General features: G+C 37.2%; 1 protein-coding gene across 1 annotated transcript in view; it reads right to left on the bottom strand.

Annotated features, from left to right (window-relative positions):
* Positions 1 to 21,343, bottom strand: part of FANCC (Fanconi anemia, complementation group C) — a 68,850-nt gene that overhangs the window by 23,073 nt on the left and 24,434 nt on the right. The window contains exons 4-6 of the mRNA XM_010075039.1: positions 8,330 to 8,449; positions 7,440 to 7,504; positions 2,153 to 2,317 (exon numbers count right to left, since the gene is read on the bottom strand). Of these exons, the coding sequence (XP_010073341.1) occupies positions 2,153 to 2,317; positions 7,440 to 7,504; positions 8,330 to 8,449 (350 nt within the window). The remainder of the gene's footprint in view (positions 1 to 2,152; positions 2,318 to 7,439; positions 7,505 to 8,329; positions 8,450 to 21,343) is intronic.

Genomic DNA, 21,343 nt, shown 5'->3' on the forward strand with positions numbered 1-21,343 from the left:
TCTTTTTTTTTTTTTTTTTAAGCATATTGATGAAAAAGAAGACACAAAGATCAACCTGCAGCAAGAGAGAGAAAGTCTTTTACAATACTCTGTTCAATACCAAATAATAATGACAAAGAATAACAGGAAATCACCATCAGGTACAAATGAAACCTTACCACACTACCCAAAAATTTGGTTATGATGGATCCCAGCAAATGGAAATGGAAGGTTTAAGTCTGGAGTTCCCTTCCTCTCTAATGAAAGGTCCTGCCCCACACCTGGGCACTGTCAAACTCAGACTGCTTCCCGCAGACCCCTCTGCTCAGAAGGTGTCAGTAGCTGACAGACATGCAGGAAGGTCCTCGGTAATATTACTGCTCGCTAAATCAAAGCTCTACCCGTCTTTGCAGTGAAATAAAAAGAAACCAACCAAACAAAAAACAAAAACCCCAAACAAAAACAAACAAACCAAAAAAACCCACATAAAATGAGCCAGAGGTAGGCAAGTCCAACCAACACTGACCAGAACCTTTTAAAAGACAAATGGTTGAGAAGGTAATTATCACTTCACTTAAAGCTTTCAGCTATAGCTCAGCTGAAGTACTAGGAAATAAAAGGCAGAGTTTATTTTGAGACAACACCATAATTTGTGTGGACCAGCACAGATCAAAATATATGAAAGTAACCACCCAAGAAGAAGAGAGATCACAGCACAAAACATCCTGGAATATTTTTGCAGCTACCATAATAGTTGCAAATTAAAAGGTTAAAAACAAACAACAAAAAACCCCATAAATAACAAGAAATATGTGCCTTGGTCTTAAATCAAGTTAAGACTAAAAAACCTAAAATTAGGCTGGAGCGTACATGCAGACTAAAGCTACTGACAAAAAAGAAAAATATCAGCACAAAGAAATATTTAACACCTTTTAGGATCTGTTTTCAATGTACGTATTTTACCATACGTTAATTTAAATATCAGACTTCAGAATTCTGATTTCCATTGAAAAGCTGTACTTTTTCAGTTCAAAACTACATAATAGCTTAATTTAAAAGTGTACATCTGTAGACAAGAAATTTACCAAAGTAGGTGGAATTTTGAAGTTGTAAAGCAATGCTCAATTTCAAGATGCTCTTTAATTGTCACTATTAAAGCACATATGCACACCAGAGTAAATTGAGAATGACAAGAGGTTATTTAATTTTGCCACAATCCTCTTTTTTGTTGTTTTTATGGTAGCGCAGTAGATATTACAGATATTATGCCAGGAAAATAAATCTAATAAGCTTACATAGAGGCGTTCCAACTCTGACATTTAAAAATATGGGAAGTAAGCTGTAGTATTATCCTTCTGCGACTGAACCTGCAGATGGTACTACTGAGACAACGCTGAGCTCTGTGGAGCACTGGAAGTCCCAGCAGTTAGTAACCCTATTTCCTGGAGAAAGCTTCACCCACGTCCAGAAGGAAAACAAGTGTTCAGAACACAATGACAAAGTCACGGAACACAGAATTCAATTGTTAAAGTGAGGGGAAAAAAAACCAAAAAGAACATTCATATTAAGATCACATGAGCTTCAGTGACACGCCAGGAGTATACCATGCAAAGCACGTGTGAGCCTACATCTGCTCTCAGGAAAACCATACTTTTGTCAAGGGCTCTGCAAGAGCCACTTAGTCAAGTGCCATATGAATTGAAAAGAACAGAAAAAAGACAGCTTTTTTTCACAGAAAAAAAAAATAAGAGACATACGGAACCACACAAACATAAGGATCTATCTTGTGCACAGAAAAATAAAGATGGTTCTCAAAGTCTCAAGTTAGGAATGTAGACAGATTTATATGAAAGGTACACAAAATTTTTGTGAAAACTAAGCATAACAGAATTCCTAAAACCAATTGAAGACTTTAACCCCCATTTGAGAGAAAAAGTGGGACAAAGTTCCAGTCAATATTTAAAGCTGTTGCACCACACTTTGTACATCGGCATTTTAAAATTCTGTTTTGGTCTACAACTTTACTTCTGCTATTCAACTGCAAGGGAAACATTTTACTATAATGCAGAAGATGTACAGTGCATTCAGCATACAAACCCAGACAAAAGACATTTAATTGAATTAATAATCTTTATGAAAAGAGCATAAAAATCATACAGACCATGCTACTTACTTTACAAAGGCCTCATTCACAGCCTCTAGAAATTCTGAGCTGAGAATTTCTTTTGATGCACCTCCATGGTAAAGAAGGAGAGTTTCCAGCAATGGAGTTAGATCAGGCAAAGTAACAAGAGGGTAACACAGAAGAGACACAGCATTCACATGACTGGCTGAAACTCTGAAGGAAAAGTAAATACAGTTCATATTTCAGAAAAGTAAAAACTTTAATTTCTAATCTGATAAGGTAAAAGAAGATTAAATTAATTACAGAAGTTTAAATGTAAGAGATTTATAACTAACTGCAGAAAAAATATTTACTGGAGTGACTGTTGACAGGTCATTACATATTGCCTGAAGAATCTTAAGGAGAAGTCTGATAAAATTTTGATATTTTAGTGCTCAAAGTAAACCACGATATCAATCCAGTTCTGAAGTGCCGCCAGTTGTGTTCACTCAGTAATCACACCCTTCCTAGTAAGGAATGCTTTGTCTTTCCCAGGATCAGTGAAGCACAGGTATGGAAGACTACAGATTCACAGCTCCCATGTAGGTTTGCTAGACCCTCACAAGAGTGGTCTCTAGCTGCTTTTAAGGCCTCCTGTTACTTCCTTGACCACTCTCCTCTCAACAGAGACATGTTCTATGAACAAAACAATAGGAATCCTGAAGCCTTCAAGTGCTCAGTTGAAAAATTTTTGTCTTACAGATCTACAGTTGAAGGAATATGTACTGTTGGATCTTAGAATACAAACAACTCACGACCTGCTTGCTAAAACTACATGCTTGCAAACGATAAAAGATAGTGGAACCTGGAACATAAACAAAATGTGGAACCTTTGGAACATAAACAAAAAGGAAAATGGCATAAAATATAAGAGGTAACATTTGCAAATGGAAATCACAAGTTTCTCACAGGATATATAGTTTCTAGCACATGAAACTGCAGATCTTTCTAGATGCAGTTTTGACAGGAAGACACTTATGAAAACCAAGAACTCTGAAATATGGAATTGTAGCAAACAAAAACTTGTTTGAAAAAGGCTTCCTTGACCTGTTGCAAGTTTCCCCTGATTCCATTGTTCACTAGAAGTGTTGCATTCTTGGCAAGAACCCCAAACTGTTTTCTTTGAGGAGCCATCAATACAGTCTATGAAGAGCTGAGACAGGAATTACCCTACAGGCTGCTCTGAGCAGGAGCTAATTCCATTGCCCTGCATGTATCAAACTCCTCCCAAACAGGTGTTGCCTAATGGTCACTGGCATATGCTGTGACACAAGTGCTACGATTTGTGGAGACAGGGTACCATTGTGGTTTCCATAATGAGAGAAATAAAATATGACATGTTTTCAAAGACCCAAATTTCTGAGTAAGTACCTAACCAAATATGGTTAAGGTTTCTTACACTTAAATACCTTGTGATGCTGTTTTACTATGAAAAGTGTTTCTTTAGGAATGGCAATTACTGGGCTGATATTTATTGTGCAGTATTGTTTTCCGGGATACACATGACCCGACCTGAGTTCACAGACCTGAGACTCTTTCAATGAGACATATTTATGAAATAGTGTTTCCAATATCTTATCCAAGATTAGCAAACTTTAACAGTTTACTTTACTCTTACTTTCAACTTCAGAAGGAAAACCCTGCAAAGGCAATTTTCTTCTTCTAAATAATCTTCAAAATACATTCTTGGGAACTACTGCACTGCACAGTGCATTCCACTGTGTGCAATGATTTTGCACAGACATCATCATCTGAGTTGCTATAAGCACCACTGAATGGTGAAATGAGACAATGTACACCTCTAACTGCAAACTACATTTCTCTCTGTAACTTGAAGAAATATCTAAATCATAATTTCTATGCTCAAAAGTCCACTTAAGTTCAAAGATTTCCTTTTCTCACAGTAAAAGTCAGACATTTTTCTTTCCAACAGTTCCATTAGCTTTTCAGCTAAGTCTTTTTCACCCTACTTTACAAAACGTGGGTGTTTTTTGTTTAACTTGAACAAAACTTTGTGACACTCCTCATTACCTGTGTCCATGATTTTGGTACTAAAGTCAGCTCTAAATGAATTCAGATAATTTACTTGTCCTTACACAAACACCAAGGCACAAGAAGGAAGGGAGAAAAATAGTCAAGCTATTGTCTCATGATACAAGGAAGATACTTCAATCAGCCTCCTCTTTTCTGTAACTTTGTGGTGTTAAATATGTCTTAAAACTCATTTCATAATGTTAGCAGCTTTGACTCTGAAGACCAACAGAATATGCACAGGAGAGTCATGAGTCATACAGGAGAGTCAAGCACAAATACAGCCTGGGAGGAGAATGGATTGAGAGCAGCCCTGGGGAGAAGGATTTGGGGGCATTGGTGGATGAGAAGCTGAACATGAGCCGGCAGTGTGCGCTTGCAGCCCAGAAAGCCAACCGTGTCCTGGGCTGTATCAAAAGAAGTGTGACCAGCAGGTCAACGGAGGTGATTCTCCCCCACTACTCTGCTCTCATGAGACCCCACCTGGAGTGCTGCATCCAGCTCTGGGGTCCTCAGCACAGGAAGGACACGGACCTGTTAGAGTGAGTTCAGAGGAGGGCCACAAAGGCGATCAGAGGGCTGGAGAACCTCCCCTATGAGGACAGGCTGAGAGAGTTGGGGTTGTTCAGTCTGGAGAAGAGAAGGCTCCAAGGAGACTTAATAGCAGCCTTCCAGTACCTGAAGGGGGCCTACAGGAGAGATGGGGAGGCACTCTTTATCAGGGGGGTAGTGAGAGGACAAGGGGTCACAGTTTTAAGCTGAAAGAAGGCAGATTTAGATTAGATATTAGGAAAATTTTTTTTACTGTGAGGGTGGTGAGACACTGGAACAGGTTGCCCAGGGAAGCTGTGGATGCCCCATTCCTGGAGGTGTTCAAGGCCAGGCTGGATGAGGCTTTGAGCAACCTGGTCTAGTGGAGGGTCTCTTCCAACTCAAACCATTCTATGATTCTACGATTTAAAAGAGAAGACATATAGCCTATATTAAAAATATCTATCCTTATTTTTGCTTTTGTTTTTCAGCTGGAATACACTTAATTGACATACAGTCAAAAGGATCTACTGACATATGCAAATATGATAATTTTAAAGAATTTTAAAGACTACGATCTGCATTTCAAGGTCAGCGAAAAGGCATGAACATGTCAAAAATAGTGACAACAGTAGTACTAGGCAAAAGTGTTTCCATTTTTATGGTCACAGATTTTGGCTTACTTACCCAGATTTATGTAATGTGGATAAAGAAGGTGATTACTCTCACTGACTACACCTAGACATGTAGAAACACCCCACACAATTTTGCAAGGTGATTATTAGCATCTCCTGATAATCTGGATTGGAGATCTGGCCAGAGCACTTCACCATTTCCTTCCCATACACTTTCTCAGACTTTCATTCTTAGAAAACCAGGCCAAGGAAGCACTAAAAGGGTGGAAATACTATGTCCTTGGGTACATTTAAAATAGTTGTATATGAAACACACACTACTGCCACAGGACTGTTTTGTACCAGATCAAGGACATAGTGGAAGTAAAATGAGAGATTCTTTAAATACGTGTGGACAAATTTTATCATCAACAAGTGCAAAGTAACTACTATTCTGTCATATTAAACTATCACTTGCACAAAGAGGGGAAAAAATTCCTTTAGAAAAATTTATTTGCTTTTTCTTATAGTAACTGCCAGCTAACTTTGGTTACAAGGACACATACAGCAGCCAACAATGATTATGAAGTTCATGAAGCTCAACAAGGTCAAGTGCAAGGTCCTGCACCTGACTCAGGGCAATCATCAATATCAATATAGGCTGGTGGATGAATGCCTGGAGAGCAGCCCTGTGAAGAAGGACCTGGGTATACTGGTGTGTGCCTGCAGTTCAGAAAGTGAACTGTATCCTGGGCTGCATCAAAAGAAGCATGACCAGCGGGTCAAGGGAGGTGGTTCTGCCCCTCTACTCTGCTCTCCTGAGACCCCACCTGGAGTATTGCGTCCAGCTCTGGAGTCCTCAGGACAGGAAAGACACGGACCTGTTGGAGTGAGTTCAGAGGAGGGCCAAGAAGATGGTCAGAGGAAAGGAATACCTCTCCTATGAAGAAGTGATGAGAGAGTTGGGGTTGTCTAGGCTGGAGAAGAGAAGGGTCCGGGGAGACCTTATTGTGGCTTTTTAAGGGGCTTATAAGAAAAATGGAGAGAGACATTTTACCAGGGCCTGTAGTGACAGGGCAAGGCGTAATGGTTTTAAACTGTCAGAAGGTAGATTTAGACTAGATATAAGAAAAAAAATATTTATCATGAGGGTGGTGAGGCACTGAGACAGGTTGCCCGGGGAAGCTGCAGATGCCCCATCCCTGGAGGTGTTCAAGGCCAGGCTGGATGAGGCTTTGAGCAACCTGGTCTAGTGGAGGGTGTCCCTGCCCATAGCAGGGTGGGCTGGACTAGATGAACTTTAAGGTCCCTTCCAAACCAAACCATTCTATGACTCTCAGGTGAAGTAAAAATTCTTATGTGAAACACAACAAGCTTGTCTGCACCTGAAATTATCTACATATCTATCCAAAACTTTCCAACTGAAGCCTAAGTTGCCCAAGATTGTAAAAAAGTCCTCACTGAACTGTAATGATCAGTGCTGGTTTTGGCTGACACAGAGTTCATTTTCTTCACAGTGGCTAGTATGGCGCTATGTTTTGGATTTGTGCTCAAAGCAGTGTTGATAACACTGAGACGTTTTTGCTACTGCAGAGCAGTGCTTACACAGAGCCAAAGCCTTTTCTGCTCCTCACAGCACCCCACAGTGAGCAGGCTGTGGGTCCACAAGAAGTTGAGAAGGGATGCAGCTGGGACAGTTGACCCCAAATGACCAAAGGGATATTCCATACCATATGACGTCATGCTCAGCAGTAAAACTAGGGCAAAGGACAAGCAAAGGGGTAACGTTTGGAGTGATGGCATTTGTCTTCTCAAGTAACCGCTACGTGTGATGGAGCCCTGCTTTCCTGGAGATGGCTGAACACCTGCCTGCCTGCCCATGGGTAGCTGTGAATTCATTCCTTAGTTGGCTTTGCTTGTGTGTGTGGCTTTTGCTTTACTTATTAAACTGTCTTTATCTCAACCCACGAGTTTTCTCACTCTTACTCTTCTGATTCTCTCCTCCATCCCACTGGAGGGAAGTGAGTGAGCAGCTGTCTGGTGCAGAGCTGCCAGCTGGTGTTAAACCATGACACAACCCAAAGTAAAACATATCAAAATGATGTTTGGATAGCACCTACCTCCCCTGAATGTTAAGTCCATTGAATTGATTTCCTCTGAGTTCTGCTACTAATGAAAAGACCAACTGTTAAATAAAATAAAATAAAATAAATTACACAAATTGCAAATAAGCAGACATTAGTTCCATGGTTCTCTGCATGGCTGACATACTGTGGAGGTTAATAACTTTCTCTGTTCACTCAGTTTGATTTTTTAATTTTTTAATAATTGTTGTCAAATTAAAGCTGTCCAGATCACTGAATAAACTATGCTGCAAAACATTTTTGAACACACATTATATACCTTCCACATTTGAAAATTAAGAAGCTATTTATTTTAGCTCTGCTTCCCAAGAGTTGAGGCAAAACTTTCAGAAGAGCACTACTAATAATTTTGATATGCTTTATCAAACTTAAGTCAACATATTATGAAATATTATTTCCTTTATTTTTACATATTAAATGTAAAAGACACTTTTCCTAAGATTTAGGGCTCATCTACCATTTTAAATGCAGTGCATGTAGTAAAAAATAACCATTCCTAAAGTTATGCTCTGATACACAAAATAATATATAAAATTTAAACTTCACAAGGAAAAAAATTAATGATAGGGAAGACATTTTTTGTTATACCACACAGCAACAGGGATTTTGTTTTTATGAACATCTATTACAGTATATGAATATTATTATGAACATCTATATTATAGTATAATCTAATGAGATTTTTTCTCTTTGTCTAGAGGTTTCCCACTTCATTTTTTTCCCTTAAAAGGCTGTAAAAGTAGCTGAGGTATGAAAAGAAAAACAAAGTTCAGCTCATGTTCTTTATAACAATGACAGCTCCATGTATGTGCTTATAAGCTAGTGATTTATTATTAACAAAAATCTCAATTGCACAAAATACTTACATTTTTAACTAAGTGACAATAATAATCTACTGACGTGTAGCCAAGAGTTGATATGAATGTACTGGTTTCAGCCTCGTTACTTCCCCACTTTGAAGAAGAAAGGAGATGGCATAGCAAACTCTGTGAGAAATCAACAGAAGGGCAATAAAAAAAAGTATTAGGCTACAACATGCTGTGTAAAAAAACCTGACTGCTATTGAAATATATCTGGGATAAGATCTTTTGACCAGTTGTTGCCATTTTATACTATGTTATCGACAGAGAAGAGCACACAGGTCCCATCAACCATAAGGAAAATGCTGCAGCTGCTACACTTCACACACCACATGAATTTGGTAGTTGTGCAATAGCAATGGAGGCCATCTCTGCCAAAACCAGACAGATCTTAGGTAGGTTTCAGTTCTCCGGGAGCCATTTCAATCTGATATAATCTGGATAGCAGTAATCTCGTTGCTATACAGCAAAAAACTCACCTTTAGTCTTGATCAGTACAGTGACCCAGAAAAGAAAGCACAATAACATTTATTTTTCCATATAACTCCTCCAAGATGCCCCAGTATTTTTGATGGAATTCAGCATCTGGCCTCATAATTTAATTTGCTTAATTTCCTCATTATCTTGAAAAGATGATAAAATTTTAGTTTGACATTTACTTCTCTACCAATTTCACTACAGAATGCTTTAAGTCACATTTAATAAAACCTTTTTAATACATCCTATAAAAATCAAAACAATCCATTTGATATGCTGGTTCTGCAGGCATGTACAGATGACTGAACATAGTACTCTGGTTTCATGCTTTCCCAGTTCTTCAGCAACGTACTACAGTTTCACTGTCTTTTGGACAGATCTTATACCTCAGAACCTTCCCAACTGAACTCATTTATGAAAACTGTTGTGTGAATTCTTGAGCAGGTTTTGCATCCTGCTGTCATAACAGAGCAGAGGTAGTTTTATGTTGCTTATCAAATGATTTGCTCTGAGTTTCTTGGTTTTCTTTACTTTATGTCCCTCTGTTGCTACATGCTGATATAACACCAACTACATTCCCTTTTCAGAGGTTAATTTCAGAGCTTTATATATCGTTGTCACTTATACTATAAAATAAATTATACTTCATAAGGCAGTAAAGACAAAATGCTTTGGAACAGAGGGTCAGGATTAGCAAACACTGAGAAAGGCCTTAATTTTAAAAATATGTAATTAGAAGGAAAGTTCAGACAAAAGCTCTGTGACTTCTGTGGTCTTAGAGGTTTTCACTCTAGGTATTCTTTTTAAAAGAGGGATCTGAGGAAAGATTCAAGATTAAAAAAAAATAAAAATCACCTAATTTTCTGCTTTCAGAAATTCAAACTAAATATTCATGCATGCTTTTCCTGAACATCCCTAAGCAACTGCTTCAGAAGTCCTGAAATTAGACGTATTCCATGTATTCCATGTTTGATTTACGTGAGAAGACAAAATCAGCAGAAGCATACAAGAGGTCAAAGAAAATTCATTACTATCAAAATAAGTAACAGCATTTGGGACACCTTATTTATTGCACTTTTTTAATAGGATTATTTTACTACCTTGCAGACTTACGTTAAATGCCTAAATATTGTTCCTTTTCATTGCAAACCTTTTTTCCTGACTAGCCCTAAACAGGAGAAACTGCTGTTTTACCGCCATCTAGTGACTTCCCTAAAACTAAGGAGGAAGGAAAATGCTCTGGCAACACCAAGTAATACACACGCAACTTTTGCACTCTGAAGAAAAAGACATAAAAAGGTGGATTTTCAAAATCTACAAGCAGCTAAATATGGTAAAAAGTGAAGGCTAAAATCTATTAAACTGTACAATCTCCAAATACCCCTTAATCAATTTATTTATGTAGAACCCTGTATATTCTTATCGTCCTTTGCAACTATTGCTAAAGTTAAAATTTGTTCTCAGAACACTCTCACGGGTTCAGACAAGTAGTTCCTACAAAACAGGATGGTTTACCAAGTAGCATGAGATAAGGGATCAGACTTCAAGTTGAAAACAAAATAAAGGAGTTAGAAACAACAAACATGGCATGCCACTTTTACTAAAGGTAAAGAGGAGGCTTTAGAAGTAAAGAGATTGTTGGACTGCTCAGTGAAAGACTTGCAAAAAGCTTCACCAGTGAGAAGAACAAACATAAAAAGTTCTGAAAAGGATGTGACAGGTTCACATGGCAGCTAATGACAGCTGTAGTAATGAGAGAGTAGCCTAAAACCCACATATTCCACTCTAACACTACAAAATACAGCATCTACTGACCCTCTCTGTAACCAGAATTTTTCTAAGGATAAAACCAGTCAAACACTCTTTACATGACACTCATTTCAAAATTACTTTCCCCCTACCCTTGTGTAACAGTCATTGTCAACCAATCAATAGAGGAAAAGACAAGACAAAATTACTACACATCATCAGTCTGCACGTAGCCTGCAACACCTTAGTGGTTTTGGGTTTTTTTTTGTTTTGGTTTGGTTTTTTTTAGCTGGTTAGTTGGTTGGTTTTTTGCTTGCTTTTCCTTTTCTGAGCACTTTACTACATCCATGCTAGGATTTTGCAGATCACTTCAGTAATGTTTTTTGGATCACACAAAACCACTGAACAGCTGGAAGGTGGCAAGGGAAACAGGGATAAGGAGATAATGTAGTCAAGATTAGAGGTACTGGGTATGTATGATAGAAGGGTATGTATTAAAGGTGAAAAATATTTAGAATTCAGCTCTATGTCTTATATATTTCATTTTACAGATGCTATTGCCTATGCAAAGCCCGAGACATACCTACATGCAACAAAGATAAGAAATTTGGTAACAATAATTTAAAGCATTTATCTTTTAACATTTAAATGCTTTCCTTGGTCCAAAACACATCCAAAAAGTTCTTCTTCTCTCAGAAAATGTATTTAATTTACTGCACATAATTCTGGTTGTAAGTTATAATTCATTTACTACTATATTGCATTAGTAGGGAGCTGTCTAAAAGAAAAATAAACACTGATAATTCACTCTTACATTTGATGAATGGACTGTTAGATGGCTAAGGAATTGGTTAGATGGCTGTGTCCAAAGAGTTACAGTCAATGGCTCAGTGTCCAAGTGGAAAAGAGTAACGAGTGGTGTCCCTCAATGGGATTGAGTGGGACAGTGGGATTGAGTGCACTCTCAGCAAGTTTGCAGATGACACCAACCTGTGAGGTGTCATCCACACGCTGGAGGGAAGGGATGCCATCCAGAGGGACCTTGACAGTCTTGAGAGGTGGGCCCATGCAAACCTCATGAGGTTCAACAAAGCAAAGTGCAAGATACTGTACATGGGTTAGGGCAATCCCCAATATCAACGCAGACTGGGGGATGAGTGGATTTGGAGCAGCCTTAAAGAAGGACTTGGGGATAATGGTGGATGAGAAATTGTACATGAGCCGGCAATGTGCGCTTGCAGCACATAAAGCCAGAAATACTGGAAGAAGTTGCCCAGAGAAGCTGTGGATTCCCCATCCCTGGAAGTGTTCAAGGACAGGTTGGACGGGGCTTTGAGCAACCTGTTCTAGTGGGAGATGTCCCTGCCCGCAGCAGGGGAGTCAGACTAGATGATCTTTGAAGGTCTCTCCCAATGCAAACCATTCCATGATTCTATGATTTGTGTAAGGCATACTGTCTCTTGAAAACAAGATGCTTTCAGCTGTTCTATTGCATAATCCTCTTGTAACAGTACACTTCTGCATAAGTATGCAAATGGCATGAAAGGGGTAGTATAACAGCCAGAAACAAAGTTTATACCTAACAACCTCCAACCTAAGACAATTATTTTTCTCATATGATTTTTCTAGCCACTTAGCAGGTAAGTCAAATAAGGCAAACTCAGTAGTTGTGAGAAACCCAATTTTCTGATTAGAACATGGAAAGATTAAACAAGCAAACCATTCCAAGAAATAATCTCCAAAGAGAAAAACTAACTGAGAACAAAAAGTTAATTAGGTAATTATTTTCTTATGATATTTCTCCATCTTCTTTCATCCTATGCATCATTAATTTGACTATAAAAACACAGTATAAGCCAGGAATAGCTGATTTTTAACTAAATGGCAGTGAAAACTGTTCTTTTTACCCCAAGCCTCAAAGTTCACAGTTTAAATTCCAGTAAGTCTCAGATCTGAAGGGACTGTATCAGCAGCTATTTCACATCATACTGCAGAACTTGGTTAGAACCAGCTCATAGACTAAGTGTAAAACAATATTTTTCTCATATGACAAGATTCTCCTTTCACTTTTGAAATAAACTCTTTCAGAAAATACTGTAGAGGAATCTAGAAGGTTTCAGGAGATTTTCTCACAGAGATTCTGACAGGATGCTATAGAAATATTCAAAACTAGTAATAGGTTCCATTATTGCATTACAAAGCAACAGAAGCCACAAAGCATCTTGGAAAATGAAAAATATAACCTTTTATATAGCCACAGTGTAGATTCCTGGGGTCAGAGAGATCAGAGACTAATGACTTGTAAGGAATCATTTCAAACCCAATATAAGGTATTCAAGAACATGATGAGAAAGTTGTCACTGCTATAATGCACGCCTATATTGATCATCTCAGTCATGAATCCTAGCCTACTCCAGCAAAGCAGACAATCTGAGATCTACATAATTCTCACTTATTTCTGTCAGTAAATCAATTAGCACTCACAGTCTAATCCATTAATCCTATATTATAAAAGACAGAAAAATGGATGAGTCTGTGGCAGAAGTGCTGCATTCAGGACAAATAACAAGGTGTCACAATTCTGGAAAATGAACAGCAGTCAGACATACTGTGATACCAGAAACTATTTCTTCCTTGATTTCCCTCACCATCAATTAACTAGGAAGCAGGAAGGAAACCACCTTGGTTCTAGTTGCAAGAGAATACATCCATCCCCATGGCCCTGGATTAAAGTTCTTCAGTATAATTCCTTTCAGCCTGAAAGTCAATTAATGAATTTTCATAAAGCCCTCACAACGACCAACTTCCTTCAACAACCTTGCCAGTGGCTTTATTTTATTGATGCAATTTATACTGAGTAATATTCTAGCTAATTCAATTTAACATCCACTGCTGCACAAAGATTTCTAATATCTTTAACAGGCACATGATTCTGGGAGCATTTGCATGAAGACATAAAATAATTTACTCTATCAGTGTAAACATAGTGCTTCATATCTACCAGGTTTTTAGTGGAGGTGGCCTGATTTCACATTTACTCCTCTGATTTATAGATTGGCTATAGGGCTGTCCTATCTTAATTCACTCAGGGAAAGTGGAGTGAATGAGAATAGACTTGAAAATGGACTTCTGAGAGTACAAATGGAGAAAACAGGTCACTATGTTCCCCTGTTATCATCCACCTGTATCCAAAGAGGACTAAACGACTGAAAAACATTTCCTCCATATCACTTTTCAGTTAAACTAAGGCAACTCTTTTGACACTCGTCTTTAAGTAATGAAGGCAGATTTCCATATGCTGCAAGGGATTTCTTGAGTTACTCCATGAAGTTTGTTTCTCAGAGGCAACCATCTCTTGGAGCGCATGCATCTGTGAAAGCCTGGAAAATATTTTTCTGGAGCAAAATTTGCTCCTCCACTGAGATCAGCAGAACAACACTGGGCAGATAACAACTCAGATAGCGTCCACAACTCCAGCAAGCGGGAGGAGGTGCTTTAGTCTTCTGATACTGCCTTTATTAAGCAGAGATCCAAATGCTCTGAAACTTTTTCCTCCTTCTTTCTGTAATAGGAAATGCTTTCCTGCTTTATATCAATGAGGAAAAATCTAGAAGCCTGAATTAAAGGCACAATTACCTTTGAAATTAGACATCAACAAAGAAATAGTGCTTGATTTTTATTACAGGACCACATGACAAGTTTTATGCTAATAACTGTATTTGTGCAGCAACTGTCCCGGAATTTATGACACAGTTGCAAAGACATTCCAGGGGAACCAGACAAACCAATTAATTTCTGAAAACTTGTCAACATAATCTCTCCAAAATATTTATGATTATGAATGTCCTCAGAAGCAGATGTGAAAATCAACAGGGACAATATATTTTGGAGAGAAAAGATGGATGGTTTCACTGGGATGAGCCATTCAAACGTGATACTCATTAGAACTTCCGAGTGACACTACTGGGCCCTTTTTGCCATCTTGGATGAGTCGGTCAAAGCAACAGGTGGAGCAGGATGGAACAGAAGGATCTATCATTTATCATAAAGGACATCTCTCTTTAGTATATTCTCCCTGAAACACAGAGAGTCATTAATTTTTAAGAAGATATCATTAATGATGTTTTGCTGAAAATTATGATCTATGTGAATTCATTAGGATTCCTACATCACTGATAAATTTCTGAAAATCACAGTAAATTTCTGAAATCTGGTCAAGTAACAAGTTTATTTCTGATCTTTTCATCTGCTTCGATGGGAACCAGATTTCCTCAGCTGTGCTAAGACAAAGCAGGTATAATAAGAAAATCCAAATCTTATTCAGGAGAAGCATTAGAAGTGGTATTTCCTCTTTGAATTTTATCAGATTTTGGAATGAGTGTTTCTTGTATGGTAATGATTTGAAGAGCTTGTAAGTTAATTCTGTTCTTAGGTGTTCCCTGTAGAGTTAGATGGCCCATTGCTTTCAACACAGATCTAGAAGACAAGAGATCAAATTCTATTTCCAACTTGCCTTTAAAAATACTTTAAAACTGTGGAAACATAGAATCATAGAATGGATTGGGTTGTTGGATTGGAAAGGACATTAAAGATCATCTAGTTCCAACGTCCCTGCCATGGGCAGGGACACTTCCACCAGACCAGGTTCCAACCAGCCTGGCCTTGAACACTTCCAGGAATGGGGCATCCACAACTTCTTACATTTTTAATGATAAATAAGATAGTTTGATTTCCAGTCACTATTAAAAAGAAAAAAATGCTATACAATAGGTACTATTTCTTTTTTAAAATAGGTAGGATTCTAACAGCCTAAATTACTTCCTAAATTATTTAAACAGAGTCCTCAGGAAGCAAGGTATACACATTGCTCTGATTTGTTTAAATGTAAATGAATTTGTTCTTTTGCTAGCTTTCAGCAGCTCAGTCCAAACCAAATTCCTCCAGACATTTTTTAGCAATATTTTCTTTAAAATCCTGCCTAGGGGCTTAAGAGTTTTATTGTGTCCCATACCTTCTAGATTAAATGACTGACAACAAAACACAAAGAGGGCTGGTACTTTTAGAACCTTTTTCCTATGAAATAAACAGCCAGTTCTGGAGAACTGCAGTATCTAAGTCTGTAAATGACAAGGCAACATGCTCATTCAACTGTCTTAACACTGTTTATGAAACCAATTCTGTGGGCAGGATGCTGATGTAACACAATTCATATTATTTCCACTTACTTATCCAATCATAACAAAGTCTGTGACTTGTAATTTTGCTCACAAGACCTCTTGCTCATTTGCTCCTTAGTTCCAGGAAAAGACAGAAAATTAGTTTTCCACAAACCAAAACCAAAACGTAAAAGAAAATAAGGTAGTAAAACATCATACAGATTTAAACATAATGTAGCTTTCAAAGTACTGTTTTACTCTAAACAATTTTGTTTTCTCAACATTTTATAAAAATCTCCATGTATAAATTAGGGAAAATTATAGAGCATATTTTTTTTAACAACTTAATTATTATTGGTATGCGAAAGTGTATTTTATAAGCTAGCAAAAAAAATTTATTTACTTATCATCAATAACTTAATCAAAATCTCCAATTTCTGCTTTAAAATTAAAATTGTTTAAAACATATTTCAAATAGGCTGTTATACTATGCACACATATATATTTCAATGGTTAGCCAGTCTACACAACCTCCCTCTTTATCAAATTGAGTCTATTGCAGTAACCACGCAGAGGTTTTGCACAAAGAAATTACTTCCGTTTCAATTTTACTTTAAGAAAGCTTAGAATATTCTTCAGTAATTTACTGGATCAGGGCCAAAGTGCCCAAATATAGGGTGGGGAGGGGTTTTCTTCCCACATTTCTTTCTGACATTTACTGTCAGGAAGGGGTTTTTTGTTTCAGCAGAGTTTATGGATACACATTCTTTGCATTTATGGGTGGTTTTCATTACCTAAATTCCATACCAGGACACTACATAAAATTGGTGGCCACAAGTGCATGTTTAGGCCTTACTGGAGCTTCTCATTTTTCTCCTTATTCACTTTGAATGACAATCTGACATCTGCCCACATCTAAATGTCTATTGATAACCATGAAAGACTAGTTTATGGTAAACAAATTACTCTGCTAAATACTCCTACAGAGACAAGTGTCTTGCCATTTAAACATGTGATCAAGTTACAGAAAATCTATAGATAAATGACTAGACGGAGTTAATACTACTTCAGAGTTTAAAAAAAAAAATAATCCAGGAATAATATTACTCTTTCACAAAAATAGCGTTGCCAGATGCACAGACTTCATTGCTTTTCACATATCCTCAGACAGGAAAACATCGATTCCATGAAGTTCTCCACACTGTACCTGGTGCAACAGAGCCCTTCACCTTGTTCTGTCCTTGAAGTATGTAAGCAGGCTCACTTTCGGTCAGTGTTTGCAGTAAACCTGCTCAAGTGCTCTTACATTAGGCCAATTTCCTCAACTTTGCTTCCACAACTGTAATTGTAATTTGCTTTTTAACAAAAGTAATAATGGCAGAAATACAAAAAAGGGACCATGAAAATCTGCCAGAAAAACTTAACTGAAAAAAATCAAAAACCCATTTAGATAAATAGGTTTTATCTTTAGAAATTAATGGAAGCTATGACTTAGCTGATACATTTAGCTTATTAAAAAGACTACACTCATATTCTACATGTGCTTCTTAAAATGGAAGAAAAATGTTACATACTTCCATACAATTCAAAATGAACCTGATCCTAATTACCAAACGATATGCAGCAAAGAAAATTACGGGAAGGGAGGGAGCAGTGGGGGAAGTTGCATTGTTCCTTCACCAATTCAAGATCAGTTAACTTCTGTGAAACTAGTATAAGAAAAACATGTTGCACTACTACTGTGGCTAAGACCACACAACTTTTTAATGGATGAGTTCCAAAGCCTAAGCTCCATCTGCAAATCACTACTAAAACACTTGGAAATCATAAGAAAGAAGCTAAAGAACTGTGGGGCTGGCAAGCTTTGAGTCTACTCTTGGCTTCAGACAGAAAAAGCAGTTTCAAATCTCTTTTCTTTCTCCTCTCTCTTCAAGAAATATTCACCTAGACAGTGCTATTACTCTTTGTATTAAAAAAGGGGAGACTTTTCCTGCTGGTTGGTGTAAAACACATATTTACACTAATTTACAAAAGAAAATTCAATAGCTTTATCAGAGTCAACTGTAAATCTTTTTTTTTTTAGCCCTCTGGTTTAACTAGCCAGAGATTTAAAATTATTTTCCCTCTTCCCTCCACAATTTTCACAAGCCAAAATGCAAGCTTCCCACAGAAGAACTCCTTAAATCCACAAAAAAATTAAGTGTGAAAGAGGAATGAACAAATTTAAGTTTAGAAAGAATGGATGTATCACAAAAGTGTCTCACTTTCAATTTAAATTTGTGAGTTCACTAATTTCTGGAAAAAAGGTAATCCCAAATTTATTCTTTTTTCAATAAATATATGTGCCCAATGTCATATTTTTATACTTCCAATGGGTATAGGTTGCAATACCCAAAGAGCACCTAACCTAGGATGATATTCAGGAGAAATTAATTTTAGTCACTTGGTCTTGAACTTCCTAAGTATCAAGCTGTTAAAAGTTTACGAGGAGAAAAATGTTTACTGAACTTTCTTGCAAAAAAGCACCAAATACATCTATAATGGTGATCTAACAACCGCTGGTCACTAATTATATTAGGTTGAGCAAAAATATCTAACGCCAATAGAATTTCTTCAAATAGAGACTTCTTTATGTTTATGAGTAATTAATAATTATTCTTTACTAGAGCCACCTGACACTACTAAAGTGTCCTGAGAAATGTCAGCTGGATAGCAAATTGTAACACTCGCTGTTAAAGCTCAAGCAGCCTTGCAGGAAAGCAGAACCCTTATTTTCTCATTTGTTCTTTGAGATATTTAGCTTAGAAGCCAAGAAGTCGTTTATATTCATGTTAGCTTGGCATTGTTAAAGAATTATCTATTTGAAAAAGAAGAGAGGTCTGTTTCCCCCACTTCATTCATATTATCATACTATTTTTAACCAGAAGAACACAGTAATACTTGCAAATTTGCAAACATAGCAAATTCTCTTGCATCCTACTAATGCAATTATCTATAGGTGACTAGAGGAGGTCCAAATCCAATTACAAAGTTGATTCATAACGGGGTTAGTGAGAAGGCTAATTTAGATGTATAATCTTCAATAGGTTAGAAATGACGAAGAATACCCTCTGGTTAACTTTCTAAAAACTGGAAGAACAGCAACAACAAAAAATACTGTCAGTGAACTCAGTAAAGCAACAGGACCATAAGCACAAGACTTTGATTATGTGCTGTCTGAAAACCCATCTTCATTCTTAAATGCTCTCTCACTACACTAAAAAGAGCCAGCCCTAATCTCTTGTATGAATATCTCTTAACATCTTCCATCACCCTCCTGTCTTTTATGAATAAAATTGTTTTAGAACATATTCTATTCAAATTCTTCAATATATACTACCACTGTATCAACTACTTACTGATCTTTGGTTCAAGGGTCAATTCCAATTTTCACTGCAATCTTCCCCCTCCCCCCAAACATGACGCACTCTAACCACACCTAAGAACCTTGCTTTTTGACCTACTAGAGGCCGAACTATATATTAGCAAGTCTGGGAGGCAGATATGTCAAATCTTAAGCAAGTATTGCTGGGAAAAGTGGGTTTCCCTAGGTGTGTACCCAGTGCAGTCACACACACTCCAACAGCTGGTACAGATGAACAAAACTGTCGAACAACGGTTATGCAATCTCTCCATCTCTGGCCCACATATTTTGTGTACACATAGCACATACGGACCAAGGACAGGAATAAAGAGCGCCAGCAGCTCTGAGGAGCCCGTTTCCCTTTCAGGTTGTTACCTGGGACACAAACAAATTGCACAAAGGACTGAGAAAAGTGCCTTTTATCACTCATTACTCCCTCAGGTCACATTGCAGAGCAAGCAGACTTGGTTCTCAAAACTGAATTTTAACCAGTAACTTAAAAGTTGAAATGTCTCATATCACATTAGGCGTTCATTAAGTCATTCGGCTATAATTAATGATGTCAGATGTTAAAACTGTGCATATATCTCATTTAACAGTCTTTTGCTTTCTGTTTTGATTCAAATGAAAATTGACTTTCAACTATCAGTTACCCAGTGAAAGTTAAAATGTTTCTTTCAAGCTCATTTACATACTTAATTCCAGATATGCTTAAATACAATGTAAAAACTCATCTATCAAAACGTATTCTTTCATGCCCATACACTTTTGTAATCTGTCCTCAACCGCAACTGATTTACATACTCCAAAAAGGCCTGTAAATGCTGTGTAAGTATTTGCATGACACCAAGTTTAGCCATGTGAATCTATTTCATGAAACTCAAGATTACAGATGAGTATACATCAAACACTAAGGAGCTGAAATCAGCTTCCAAAGCAGTACTGACAGATTTTAAAAAAAAAAAAAAAAAAAAAAAAAAGTTCTTCATTTTGCTTGGAGGAAAAGTGCTGTGCTAATGGCTAGAGCAACAGTAAAACATTTTAGAAAAAACAGTAAAACAACACTGAGCATCAAGCAAAAAAAAAAAAAAAAAGGAAGAATGAAAACAACAAAGACGAAAGGCTTTTAAAAAAAGATTCAACATTATACAGCACTTAATATACGTGCAGAGGTTACTTCTTATTGCCAAAAAACAACAAAACATTCAGGTTTCAAAGTAACATACATTTTAACAAAAAAAAGACCCCAAACAACTTTTTGAAGAGTCTATATATACTACATTATATACTATTTACTTCAAGCAGTCCTGATTTGGTAGGAAACATGACCTCTATGGTTACAGCTGACAGAAGCAAGCAAACAAAAGGAGGGACAAAGGGAAGCTATACTTTCTCAAAATTAAAAGGCCCTAAAAGTCTGTGGAATGCAGTTTTCTTCATCTCTGTTTTACAACCACTGCTGCACAGAGAAGGGATTGACTGAAATGTCTGCAGCCCATGGCCACCCACACTATGGGAAGCACTATGATTAAAGAGAGTGCTACGTTCTCCTATCTGCCAGCAAAGTCTGTTCCATGCTGTAATTATTATACTTGCAGTCTTCTTATAATCTATTGCATCTGTTGCAGCAAGTCCCTTTACATTGTCCAACAAGAAAACCACTGAACATGAATAGCAAGTTATTTTTAATGTGCACAAATAGCTTGAAAACTGGATACTTTAAATAGTTCTCTTTAAATTTTATTAAAACATTTTGACTTATACTATAAGCCAATGCCATAGCGAAAGCACATCTACCACTGAAACATTCACTTTCACCTCCTTACCAAAAGATACAGCCTGACACACCACCCTTTCACCCCACATCTTTATAATTAGCTAAGTCGTTGCTTTAGATCTTTAAAGTACAAAAACTATGTGGACTGTGGATTAGACATGTATCTAGAGAACACTAAAATATTACAATTCCATCTGTCACTTTGTTAAGTGATTACACACATCAGATATTTACAATGACCCTATGATTTAAATCCACTACAACTTCTCCCTTTCTCTTTAAGAATGTTTAATATTTCATAGAAATATTAACTTAGAAAACAATAAAATAAGCCCTAAACATCAAAATAAGTGGCAGGTCTCTTAGCTGAAAATTTTACTTTGAATTCTGATCTTTGCAATAAGTAGTCAAAAAGCTCAAAACTTATATTTCATGCATTGTCCTGAAGTTGTTTGGTG

The sequence above is a fragment of the Pterocles gutturalis genome, unplaced genomic scaffold (assembly GCF_000699245.1).
Source record: "Pterocles gutturalis isolate BGI_N339 unplaced genomic scaffold, ASM69924v1 scaffold4892, whole genome shotgun sequence".
Taxonomy (NCBI): domain Eukaryota; kingdom Metazoa; phylum Chordata; class Aves; order Pterocliformes; family Pteroclidae; genus Pterocles; species Pterocles gutturalis.